The sequence below is a fragment of the Triticum dicoccoides genome, chromosome 7A, assembly GCF_002162155.2.
Source record: "Triticum dicoccoides isolate Atlit2015 ecotype Zavitan chromosome 7A, WEW_v2.0, whole genome shotgun sequence".
In the NCBI taxonomy this organism is placed as follows: Eukaryota; Viridiplantae; Streptophyta; class Magnoliopsida; order Poales; family Poaceae; genus Triticum; species Triticum dicoccoides.
In genome coordinates, this window is record NC_041392.1 from 651,619,762 (window position 1) to 651,632,265 (window position 12,504).

A 12,504-nucleotide genomic window follows, 5' to 3' on the forward strand; every position below is an offset into this window, starting at 1 on the left:
TTCCTTGTTTGTTGTTCTACCATCCTCATTGGTGATTTAAGAGTTCAATCCCTTTTCGACACTAAATTGCTCTTGCCCTACGGTCTTCCTAGCCAGCCGCCGCCTTCAAAAAGGTAGGGTTCTCTGCCTCCCGCCGGCGTCGGTGCCGGTCCGTCCCGTCTTCGGTGGCCTTAGGGCCATGGAGATAGAGTGGATCTCGGCTCTTGCCGGTGGCAGGGCTCCGTTTTTAGATTTTTTTCGAGCTTTGTTAGGGTTTGTGTCCTGCTTAGCCCCCATTCGGTGATGCATCTAGCATCATCAGTGGGCATGTGGAGGTGTGTCTCCGGCAGATCTATCTTTGGTGGATTTGCTCGGATCTCTTTGTCGTTCGTCTTCGTTCGTATGTCTTCAGGCTGGATCCTTTTGATCTACACTCTTCATCTGCGGCAATTGCTGTTTTGGTGCGTTGGTTCTATGGGGCCTTAGCACAACGACTTTCCGACTGTCTACTACAACAACGTTTGCCCGACTTCAGCGATGGAGGGGCGATGATAGCGGCGCGCCTTCGGCTCGCTTCAGTGCTTGTAATCGTCACTAGGTGGTCTACGGATCTTGATGTAATTTTTATTATTTCTAGTGTTCGTTGTACTACCATGATTGAAGATGAATAGGTTGAAAGTTTTTCCTGCAATTTTTTTTACTCTTGCCATGAAGTCTTGGAAAACATGCCACGCAAATCTTTTGTTAGATGTTAATTTGTCTGTCTTTCTCTGTATGGATTCTAAATATGAGCCCCTTTAATACATGTGTTTTCCAAATTTGTGCATGTCATCCTCGCGTATATATGGATTCAAAATATGCGCCCCTTTATATCATAGGATGGGATGTTTCCGAAGGGACCCTTTATACATGTGTTGGACTGTAGATCCACCAATGTAAATTCATTTCGATGAATATCGTCTTCCAAAAAACTCATTGCTTTTTTTTCACCGCAAAAAAAAAAAACTCATTGATTTTTCATGCATAAATATGCCCCCACAAACTTCATTATTTTTTGGCGGTACAAACTTCAATTTTATTTTTATTTTTTAGCGGTACAAACTTCATTTTTGTTTTTAGTTTTTTTGTTGAAAAATATATTATCCCCAAACCCATCACTTGAGAAATAGATGACCCAACATTTTACTAACTTTGTATTAAAAATAGTACAAAGTTGAGTTCCCTCCGTCTGAGAAAATTTGTCCTTGAAATGGATGTATCTAGTATCAAGTTAGTGCTAGATACATCCATCTGAAAAATAAGTTTGGCACAAGTTTTTTCGGACGGAGGGAGTATATGCTAAATTCCTCCTACCGCGGAAGTGTTTTGGGCCGGTCCATCGGAGGTTTTTGGCCCAAAACAAAGAGAGCGTTAACCGGAGGTCCGACGGAGCGGTGAGCCGTCGGCGGTAAACGGGAGGAATGGCGGCGGCGGCGGCGTCCCATCTGGACGGTGGCACGAAGCGGCGGCGGAAGGACGAGGAAGTAGAAGCAGGCGCGGAGGCGGCAGAGGACCGCATCTCGGAGCTGCCGGAGGCGCTGCGGCTGCACGTCCTCTGCCTGCTCCCGCTCAAATCCGCCATCCGCACGGGCGCGCTCTCCACCCGGTGGCGCTCCCTCTGGACGCACCGCTGGCCGGCGCCCTCCTCCCTCGACTTCCGCCTCGGCATCGGCGACTCCCCGCACCCGCTCCTCGAAACCCTAGAGCGGCGCGGGTGGCGGCGCCTCCAGCGGTTCGCCCTCTCCTTCGGCATCGGCGCGTTCAAGGCCGAGCACTTCCGCCGCTGCCTCGACCTCGCCATCGCCTGCGCCGTCGAGGACCTGCACGTCCACCGCGTGCACCACTTCTTCGCCCGCTTCTACAAGTTCCGGCTCCCGCTGGGTGACCCCCACCTCGCCCGCCTCTCGTTCCGCTACATCAGCGTCGACCTCCCCGACTCCTTCTCCGCCCGCTCCCACCGCTTCACCGCTCTCGAGGTCATCCACCTCCGCTGCGTCCACATCTCCGACGACACAGTCAGCAGCCTGGTCGCCGCGTGCCCCCTCCTCCACACCCTCGATTTGCGCTACTGCGAAGGCCTCGACTCCGTCAGCGTCGCGGCGGCCGGGGCGCACCTGAGTAGCCTCACCGTTGCAGAGTGCGATCCGTGCACCGACGTTGTTTTGGCCGATGAGGCATCCGGTCTGCGCTCATTCCGCTACAGCGGTGCCTACATGCCCGCCTACAGCATCCCGGCCACCATCACTAGTCTTGCTGACCTTTACATCTGCTTCGGAGCATCTAACCGCCGGCGACGCTTGTCAGGCACCAGAATCCGGTTTTATGGACAGGAGGCTCACGCTTGCGAGCTGCGCAGAAACTGGCTTCAACTACTAACCAGTCTGTCCAACCTCACCGTGCTTACCCTCTGCAGCAGTATCCTACGGGTTCGTCGCTCTCTGCATTTCATGCCATCCGGTTGATCCCAATACTCACTTACTGTCTTACGGATAACCTTCTTCATTGCTATGCTTTGCAGAGACTGTCTGCCAAAGCTCGTGCCAGATTAGCTGCCACAGGCGCTGCACCATGCAAATTGCTGAATTTGAGAGAGCTTCAGCTACTGATGTTCGAAGTGGAGATCAACAACATGAACGACATTTACTCTTTCCTTGTGGCATGCTGTGGCCCTCGTTTGGAGAGGCTATTTGTGCAGGTGAACACTAGCTGTTATATATTCCATTGCCTGATAACCTTTGTTGATGAACTGTTAATTTTTTTTGTCTTGTGACCTTGACAAATGCATTCAGTTATTAGTCATTGTATTGTTGCTTGCGCTTGACATTCTTACTTATTTTGAATGCTTACTACACCCCCTTGCAGCTTCCGACAATCAATTATCCATATGAGCCAGAGGATGAACCATCAGGATCAGAGTCAGAGGAATTTGGATCAATGGGAGAGCTATCATACCAAGAGGCACATGGGGAAGGTGAGCTGGATGACGACTTGTCAGAAGGAGAAGCAACAGAGAAAGATGGGCTAGAGGAACAGCTGTCAGAGGGAGATGCCCTGGAGGAAGATGAGATAGAGGAAGAGTTGTCAGAGGGAGAAGAACTAGAGGAAGAGCTTTCAGAGGGAAATGAACTAGTGGAAGAGTTGTCAGGGGGAGAGCCACCTGAGGAAAAGCAATCACAGAAACAGGGGTCAATGGAAGAGCAATCTGATGGAGGGCAATCAGAGGAAGAGACACTAGAGCACGGCGATGTCTTTGAGAACCTTATGTTGCTCAAAATGATGAATTTCATGGGACGCGACAATGAGATGCAGCTAGTAAGCCTTGTGTTGAAGAAGGCTACTAGTCTCAAGCAACTGATACTATTTACTCCCAAGATTAATCACCCAGAAGAGCTCCACAAGGATCATATGAATACTTCCCATTTGCTTGAAAGAAAACTATTTTCTCTCAGAAGGGCCTCGCCAGATGCTCAGATAGTTCTCAGCGAGCCTGATGATAGTGCAGTCCAGCCGTTGCATGAGGCTTTAGTCAAGATTTACTGATTTTTGTTGTTGTGGAGTTATGATCGGATAATGTGAAATATCAGAAACTAGCAACCATTAGGTAAGACAAAGAACAAGCTAATCTGCAAGGTAGGCAGGATGCTGTGTTCTCTAGTCCATGAAGGATCATGGAGTATGTTGTCTGGGCCTTATATCCTTAGATCCTTAAGACTATAAAAAATACCATGATTACCCAGTATCTACATTGGCCTGTTGCCTTGTTGTTGGATAAGAAAGTCCTGCAAAAACACTGTAGAAAGCTGAGACTTGTTACGCTCTATCTTTGTGCTCGTCAATTCGCATTAGTACCGCAGTAGTTCAATCAGTTGGTACGAGTGTTGCATTTGTTTTTCATTTGTCATTATTGTCATCTTTATTACTGATTAAAGTTCTTTTCCTGGTATCAAGAGAAGAACATAAACATGTACAGTTATATGGAGTTTCAACAGGCATCAATCCTGGAAACTGTACCCTAATGGTGTTAGCTGAGGCCAAATTATGTACTACCTAGAATCAGAGGAAAATGGGTCAATGCAAGAGTTATCATAGGAAGAGGTACCGGAGGAAGATGAGCTGGGTGAAGACTTGTCAGAAGGAGCAGAACTGGAGAAAGATACGCTAGAGGAAGAGCGCAGATGCTCTGGAGGAAGATGAGCTAGAGGAAGAGCTGACAGAGGGAGATGAACTAGAGGGAGCTGTCAGAGGGAAATGAACTAGAGGAGTTGTCAGGGGGGGAGCCTCCTGAGGAAAAGCAATTACAGAAACAGGGGTTAGAGGAACAGGGGTCAATGGAAGAGCTATTTGATAGAGGGCAATCAGAGGGAGAGACACTAGAGGATCACGATGGCTTTGAGAACTTTATGTTGCTCAATATGATGAATTTCATGGGGCGCAACAATGAGATGCAGCTGTAAGCCTTGTGGTGAAAAGGTCTACTAGTCTCAAGCAACTGACACTATTTACTCTCAAGATTAATCACCTAGAAGAGCTCCAGAAGGAACATACGAATACTTGCCATTTTCTTGAAAGAAAACACTATGGTCTCTCAGAAAGGCCTCACCAAATGCTCACATAGTTCTCGGCGAGCCTGATGATAGTGCAATCCAGCCGTTGCAAGAGGCTTTCGTCAAGATTTACTGATTTTTTGTTGTCGTGGAGTTATGATCGGATAATGTGAAATATCAGAAACTGGCAATCATTAGGTAAGACAAGGAACAAGCTAATCTGCAAGGTAGGCGGGATGCTATGTTCTGCAGTCCATGAAGGATCATGGAGTATGTCGTCTGTGCCTTCTATTTTGCGGGTTAACTCTTTAAGACTCTTATAAAAAATATCATGATTACCCAGTGTCTACACTAGCCTGTTGCCTTGTTGGTGGACAAGAAAGTCTTACAAAAACAATTTAGAAGGCTGAGACTTATTGTGCTCTATCTCTGCTGTTCAATTTGCATTTAGTACAGCAGTACTTTAATCAGCTGGTACAACAACGAGTGGTGCAATTTTATCTATTTTTCAGTTCTCCTTATGTATTACTGTCAGTATTGCCCATCTTCATTGCCGATTAAAAGTTATTTTGCTGGTGCCAGTAGAAAATCTAAAACATGTACAGTAATATGGAATTTCCACAGGCATGAATCCTGGGAACTGTACCCTAATTTTGGTAGTTGGTGCCAAATTATGTACTGCTGATATGTTTGATCAGATGTTGACTTGTCTGTCACTTGTCTGAATCTGAAATTCTGAATATGTGTCACTTTCTACGTGTGCTCTACTGGAAACTCAGTTTAGCCTGCCACTTGTGTAAAATCCTCGAACATATGACTGCAGGACAAGTTCTTTGTAGCATGTCTTGTACTGTAAATTCAGTTGAGCCTGTCACCGGTGTGACGGAAGAATTTGTGGCTGGTGACAGCATCAGGCCATGTCATGTTTGCCTACCTATGTTGTGCGTCAGGCCAAGCGTCTCTAAATAACCATCATTTGGTGCCTTGCTGGTGTGGTCATCATGTATAAATACGCAACATAGTGGAGTTGTCGGTGTTGGTTGGTTGTGTGCTGTTGTGGGTCAGAGCCTGTGCACCAGATCCAAAGGAAGTTACCAAGGCACCAGACCTTTACCCCTCAGATTTTGCAAGATAGGCTGGGTGTTCAGTTCTGTAATTGACGAAGATCTTTTTGATCCAGTTTCTTATTAATCAACATTGTTGCCTTATTGGTGTTTTGCCTGGAACGAAGTGGTCATAATTCAGTGCAATAGCTGGGGAACAAGGCCGTATGAATATAGTGTAGTAGGTTGAGACTTGAGACTTGAGACTTGCTATGCTTTTTTTTCTTTTTTTTTGTTGCTCTCAACAATCTTCATTTAGTACAGCATTGCAGTGATCAGCTGGAAGATCAGCAACAGTTTACAGTGTTATGTTTTCCCACTTTTTCCTTGTGCATTGTCCTAGCATCTTCATTACTGCTTTTAAGAGTTTATTACTCCCTTTTAGGCATGAGAAAAACTAAACCATGTAGTACAACAGTATGTGGTTCAACAGGAATGAATCCTGGAAACTGTACCTTTTAGGCCAAATTCTTCTTGTATATATATCTATTGTCAGATGTCGACTTGCCTGTCATTCTCTGCATCTGAAAAGATCTGAACATGTGTCCCTCTGTACACGGGCTGTCACTGTAAATAAGTTCAGCATAGCCTGCCACTTGTGTACGTATTTTCATAAAACATCTGACCACGGCAGAATTTGTAGCTAGTGGCAGCATCAAGTGGTAAGCATGTCTTTTTTAGGGGGGATGTGCTAAGCATGTTACTTTTGCTTGCTTATTATGTCAGGTCAAACCACTCAAGATCTAATTAACCATCATCAGTGGTGCCTTGCTGGTGTGGTGATCGTGTATATATGAATAAAGATAGAGAAAGAAACATGATGCAGTGGTCACTGGCGGTGGTGTGCTGGTGTGGGTCAGCGCATGTGCACCAGATCAGATCCAGACGAAGTTACCAAGGAACCGATCAATCAGATCTTATCCCCAGAGTGTGGAGGTTGATAATCATTTGATTTGTGCAAAGACCGGTGAGCATTGCCATTGCCCAGCGGCCAGGTAAAGAGCAGAGCAGGTAGGCAGTTGGCCTGTTGCCCTCCACATCGCTTTCGATCTCCAGTCCTGCTTCGTTAAGTTTCAGTCGATTCTATATCCGTGAGACCTTACGTTTAAATCCGTGCAAATTTTTATTTTAGTTTTCTTTTTTGCATGTTATATCACTTGACTGGATCTTTTTTCTTATTTTTCTTGTATGTTATATCACTTGACTGGTTGTGGTTAAATCTGACTGAGACCTAGCCACACCCTTCAATCTTTTACCTATCTATAGACTATAGTACTGCACTAGTACCTGACCTGATCAGCCTGATTTGGATTTAGCAGTGAGGCTGAGCTGAGAGGTCTGGGGCAGCGGAGGAAGCAGGATGGGCTTCTCCTTCTTCGCCTCTCGCGCTGCCGCCAGGTTCCTGGAGGACATCCGGCGCCCCTCCTCCGCCGGCGTCTCCACCGCGGCGCTCCTCCTCACGGCCGCCAGGTGCGTCCCCCACCCCCGATCCCCCATGCCCCCTCTAAAGTTCTTCCATTTCTTTTCCCCTTTCGTTGCGTGATGATGGTGATCCACTGTTCCTCGCCGCCCCTTTTGTCTGCTTTACCCTCTCTCTTTTTGTTCTTTCTCGTAGCTGCGTCCTTGGTCTAGCACTCTAGAATCTAGATAATCTTGGTCAACAGGGAGGTGATGTTCATGGAGTGGACATCCATCCATCCGTCCGATGTACTACTCCATGAACAGACACCATCCCCTGTACTTCATGAACAGTCCCTTTTTGTCTGAATTTTTGTCCCCAAAATCCACCACTGTTCTTCCGGATCGAGGTGGCTGGCCGCATTTGCGAGCCTCAGAGATTTTCTTCACTGGCTTTGCAGCGGCGGAGGCATTGTGGCCTATGCCGACTCCGCCAGGGCGGAGGAGGCTCCGGAGCCACCGCCCAGGAAGAAGAAGGTGGTGGTGCTCGGCACCGGCTGGGCCGGCACCTCCTTCCTCAAGAACCTCGACTCCTCCCGCTACGAGGTGAAGGTCATCTCGCCCCGCAACTACTTCGCGTTCACGCCCCTGCTGCCCAGCGTCACCTGCGGCACCGTGGAGGCGCGCAGCGTCGTCGAGCCGATACGGAGGATGTTCGAGAAGGTAACACCGTGGCTGCTGAACTGATGCTCTTGTGGTTGGTGTTATGCAGAGCTGTGGAGTAACACAGTGGCTGCCTCTCTCGCTCTTCTTTTTTGCAGAAGGGGAAAGATGTCGCGTATTATGAAGCAGAGTGCTTCAAAATCGATCCGACGAAGAAAGCCGTCCACTGCCGCTCTGCTGTTGGTACCAATTTGGATGGGAATGGCGATTTCATGGTTGATTATGATTACTTGGTCGTCGCTCTTGGGGCTACTGTCAATACATTTAACACTCCTGGTGTGATGGAGCATTGCCACTTTCTGAAGGTAAAATCCTGTGCAGCATTGTGTGTGTCTTTACTGTTCTGCTTTTTCTCATGTTTCAGTCCTGAGATGTAAGTTATTCTGTGTAATGTTCTGCAACATCTTCAGATATATTGTACTGTAAAGTATTAGGAAATTTACATTCATGGTCATGGGACTGTTAGCCATATCTTGTACTTACAGCCTCACGTTGTAAAAGCCAGGAAGTGGAGGATGCCCAAAAGATTCGGAAGAGTGTGATAGACTGCTTTGAAAGGGCGTCAATTCCTAACATCAGCGAAGAGGAGAAAAGGAAGATCCTTCACTTTGTGATTATTGGTGGTGGACCTACTGGGGTTGAATTTGCTGCGGAGTTGCATGATTTTCTTGTCGAAGATCTGGTGAAGCTATATCCTGCAATTGAACAATTTGTGAAGATAACAATTATTCAATCAGGAGAACATATATTGAATACGTAAGTCGGCACTAAATTACCATATAATGAGGGTCGAACAATCCTGCAGTAATAGCCATGATTCACTTCCATTGCTAAGAATATGTCAGGTTCTCATCGCTAAGAATATGTTTTGGTATGCATAAAAAGCCTCCAGGGGAATTAATGTATCGGTATGTCAGTCTTCCTTCCCAGATAATGAGGATTGTACGGCTGGTTCACATCCAGCAGACTGGAAGTTGCATGCTGCAAGTAGTGAGCTCCCCAGCTAATCTTCTCCTGGATAATTCTCAAATACTCTCAGGAAAAAGTGAATAACAATTGGGGATATTTTCCATGTTTAGGAAAACAATTTAGTCACTAGAAGTGGAAAATATATCCCAGTCACTGATTCCAGGGTAGATGATAGACCAAAACCACCTTACCCCCAAGCAATGCCAGTGTAAGATTAATTCTTACCAAATGTTGTTAGTAGTTTTTGGATTGTGGCGGTTTCTTCCGTGTTATTCCCCCCTTCCTTTTCTTTTAAAAATGAATGTTCCTAACTGCTATGAAATTATCACGCTTACTGTAGACATTGCGATTTTATTGGGGAATTGGACGTTTTGTTGATTTGTCAAGAGAAAAAAATTGCCCACTGGTTCAATATACATGCCTTTGTTTGTAGCTTCAGTAGATCTTCCCTTTTCTCCATGTTTACTGTGAGATGATATATATCTATTTCATTCATGTAGGTTTGACCAAAGGATAGCTGTGTTTGCTGAATCAAAGTTCCAAAGAGATGGCATCGAGTTGAGTACAGGATTCAGAGTGATAAAGGTCTCCGATGATTCAATTACAGTGAAGTGCAAATCATCTGGTGTAGAAACATTGGTGCCGTATGGGATGGCTGTTTGGTCTGCTGGCATTGGTACTCGCCCCGTCATTACAGACTTCATGAGTCAAGTTGGTCAGGTTGTTAAATCTGAATCAAAGTCGTGTGTTCAGGTTACCGAGTTATGCTTAACTTCTAACATTTTGTTGATGAATGCAAATGTTCTCTCTTTCAACAGGGCAAACGACGTGCCTTGGCAACTAATGAATGGTTAAGAGTTCCTGAGTGTGATAGTGTCTATGCAATTGGTGACTGTTCTTCAATAAGTCAAAGGAAAATAATGGTATATGTAAAGCATTTCATAAATATTTTTGCACCCTCTTTGCGTTTTCGAACTTCCTAGGCGGAGATATCATAGGAACAGCTACACACACCGCACCTCAGAATTATCACTGCACTGTTATGGTTTCTTGGTAGATCTGTCATCGGTGTCAAATTAGTCATTCTATTGGTATGCGTGTATGTTCCAGTTTCCTCTGTGTAAGTATAACAAAGTTTATCACGCTGAATAAACAAGCACACTGAACATCTAAGTTAGCAAAGTCCAGTGCATGTTTCATCCTCCTTCTGACTCGTTTGCTTTTGTTTCTTTCAGGAGGACATTTCAACAATATTTAAAGTAGCAGACAAGGATAACTCTGGCACCTTGACACTGAAAGAAATAAACGATGTTCTAGAAGATATTTGTATAAGATACCCTCAAGTAGAACTGTATATGAAAAGTATGCACATGGTTGACATTGCTGATTTGATAAAAGGTGGCGTAGGTGATTCCAACAAGGAGTCGATGGTGGTTAACATAGAGGAGTTCAAAAAAGCTCTGTCTCATGTCGACTCCCAAGTTAAAACTGTTCCGGCGACTGCTCAGGTTGTCTCTATTTCCAGAGAATACATGGGTTGATGATATTTTAGAATAGATAATGTTTTGATCCGTGAACAACCCATTTGTGTTTGTGCGGATACTCCCTCATTGTTTCTCTGATATTTGCCAGGTTGCTGCGCAACAAGGGTATTATCTTGCTGACTGCTTTAACAAAAAGGATCACTGCGTAGAGCATCCAGAAGGTCCGTTGCGCCTGACGGGGTCAGGGGAAGGGCATCACAATTTCCGCCCATTCCGGTATTTAGCTTTCCGTTACAGCTGTACTTGTACCCTCATACTCACATCTTCTTTTAGGCCTGAAAGGCATAACCTGTACTTAAAACTTTGCACAGCTTTGGGGACACATCATGACTCTAGGTAGTAATCAATTGCTGTCAGTAACACCTACTTGGATAGGAGTGGTCTGTACCTAAAATTGCTTAATAAACACTGTTAAATATGTACAGTTGCTCTTTCAATTATGCAGCATTCAACAATTAGGAAATTAGCAATATGGTTACCTAAAACCCTCTCGGTTTCTGGTTACCATACTTAAACCTATTATCTCCATGGCACCTTTCTAGGAAGAACATGCTTCAGTTGCTATATGGTTATCCTTTGGCTTCAAAGCAACCTAGGTTTGATTCATTACTAGAGCAGTGCCAGACTCTTTCTTCACAAACTTTCCCAGTGGGAAGACTGGGAGGGAGTTGTGGCTAGCTTCATTTTGATCATCAGCTCTTGCGTCATTATCTTATACACTTGCTCATCTTTTGCCCTGGCATTCAAGGTACAAGCATCTTGGGCAATTCGCGCCCTTGGGCGGGGAGCAAGCCGCGGCAGAGCTCCCGGGCGACTGGGTCTCCATGGGCCACAGCACCCAGTGGCTCTGGTACTCCGTTTACGCAAGGTAAGAACCATGACTGACCCATCACCATCACTATCCACCACTCTGTCCGAAGGAAGAAACCATGGAACCACCTTATCCACCTTATCTTCTCCCTGAGTCGTTCAGCCGCAAAAATTGAGATCATCCCTTTCCATGCATGAATGAGCAGCAAGCAGGTGAGCTGGCGCACTCGGGTCCTGGTGGTATCCGACTGGACCCGGAGGTTCATATTCGGGAGGGACTCGAGCCGGATCTAGGCGCTCTGATTCCAGGATGCAATGCAGCAAAACCTCTCTGTACAGTATTTGATTAGGCAAATAAGGAAGCAAGGCTGTCTGTCTGTTGATTGTTCCTTTCTGTCCTCCCAACGGAGCCATCATCCTTCGTGTGCTGCATGTGAATATGTGATGGGGTTCTCTTCTCTTCTCTGGATGTGGTTGGTTGTGAATCTGAAGCGTACCTGGCGCGATGAACTGACCGAGTGCCCACAGTTCACGCGCGAAACTGCGGTCAGGACAAATGGTTTGTCCAACTTGTCGATAAATGTGCAAAATGCGTGTGAATTTGGTGTACATGGCTCTGTTTTTTCTCTTCTTATTTTGAACTGGCTCTGCTGGTTTTCTTTCCATGTTTATTTCATTGTTAGTGGACCTCCTCACATCTTGTGAAGATAATTATGAAGAACAATGTTGGTTATTCTCTCCATTAACATCGTTGATGTGTATGCAACGTCAGCCACAGTGGTTTGTTTGGTAACAGTAGTCAGTGATGGTTCACGCTGGAAGAAAACCGCCAAATAAGCACTAGTTGCGACTTTGGCCATAGTGAGCAGCAGCAGCAGCAGTAATAAGTTGATACAGTACTGTACATGATCACATGGCCATCTCTACGGGTATACGTGAGAACGTACGTGCTCACATGGTGATTGCTGCTTGTACGTGTACTGTATTTGTCTGGTCCTCCTCCTGGCCAGACGGATACGAGTAGACGGTGGCTCAGTACAGCGTACTTTGTACCACACGTAGGGCGGGCGTCAGTGAATGATCCATCTCCTACGTATGTACAGGCCCTTTCAGGGTAGAACCTACCACTGCCAGAGAGTGGGGCCCAGTACAACCAATATTTGCCATGCACTTACAAAAGTAAATAAACAATGTTTGAATTTTTGCCCGAATTCAAGTGTCACTGGGTTTTTGGCCGGAAAGAGGACGCATTTGCCTTGGGGGTTAACCCAAATTTCTAAAATGCTGGGCCCTCTCCTATTAGTGAGATTAGGTATGACAGCTGCGATCCCAATGCACTAAACGTATACCTATCTGCAATAATTAGTGGTTGTCCCCCGACCTTTTCAGATTTCA

General features: G+C 45.9%; 2 protein-coding genes across 4 annotated transcripts; both read left to right on the forward strand.

Annotated features, from left to right (window-relative positions):
* Positions 1-1,381: 1,381 nt before the first annotated feature.
* On the forward strand, positions 1,382-6,056 carry LOC119332308. Of its 3 annotated transcripts, none has more exons than XR_005160898.1 (4): positions 1,382-2,444; positions 2,537-2,713; positions 2,881-3,619; positions 3,967-6,056. XR_005160898.1 is itself a non-coding variant. In XM_037605490.1 (3 exons), the coding sequence occupies exons 1-3, from the start codon at positions 1,440-1,442 to the stop codon at positions 3,556-3,558; spliced, it is 1,860 nt and encodes a 619-aa protein (XP_037461387.1). In that variant the 5' UTR covers positions 1,382-1,439; the 3' UTR covers positions 3,559-3,836. The 3 variants fall into 3 exon arrangements, 1 of the variants encoding a protein (XP_037461387.1); XR_005160899.1 differs by having other exon boundaries at positions 3,972-6,056; XM_037605490.1 differs by lacking the exon at positions 3,967-6,056 and having other exon boundaries at positions 2,881-3,836.
* Positions 6,057-6,549: 493 nt separating this feature from the next.
* On the forward strand, positions 6,550-11,870 carry LOC119332309 (external alternative NAD(P)H-ubiquinone oxidoreductase B1, mitochondrial-like). Its single transcript, XM_037605491.1, has 11 exons — positions 6,550-6,676; positions 6,985-7,135; positions 7,525-7,786; positions 7,885-8,091; positions 8,292-8,542; positions 9,256-9,475; positions 9,574-9,678; positions 9,991-10,263; positions 10,388-10,515; positions 11,048-11,167; positions 11,316-11,870. Exons 2-11 carry the CDS (start codon positions 7,026-7,028, stop codon positions 11,401-11,403), a joined length of 1,764 nt encoding a protein of 587 aa, XP_037461388.1. The 5' UTR covers positions 6,550-6,676; positions 6,985-7,025; the 3' UTR covers positions 11,404-11,870.
* The last annotated feature ends 634 nt before the right edge of the window (positions 11,871-12,504 follow it).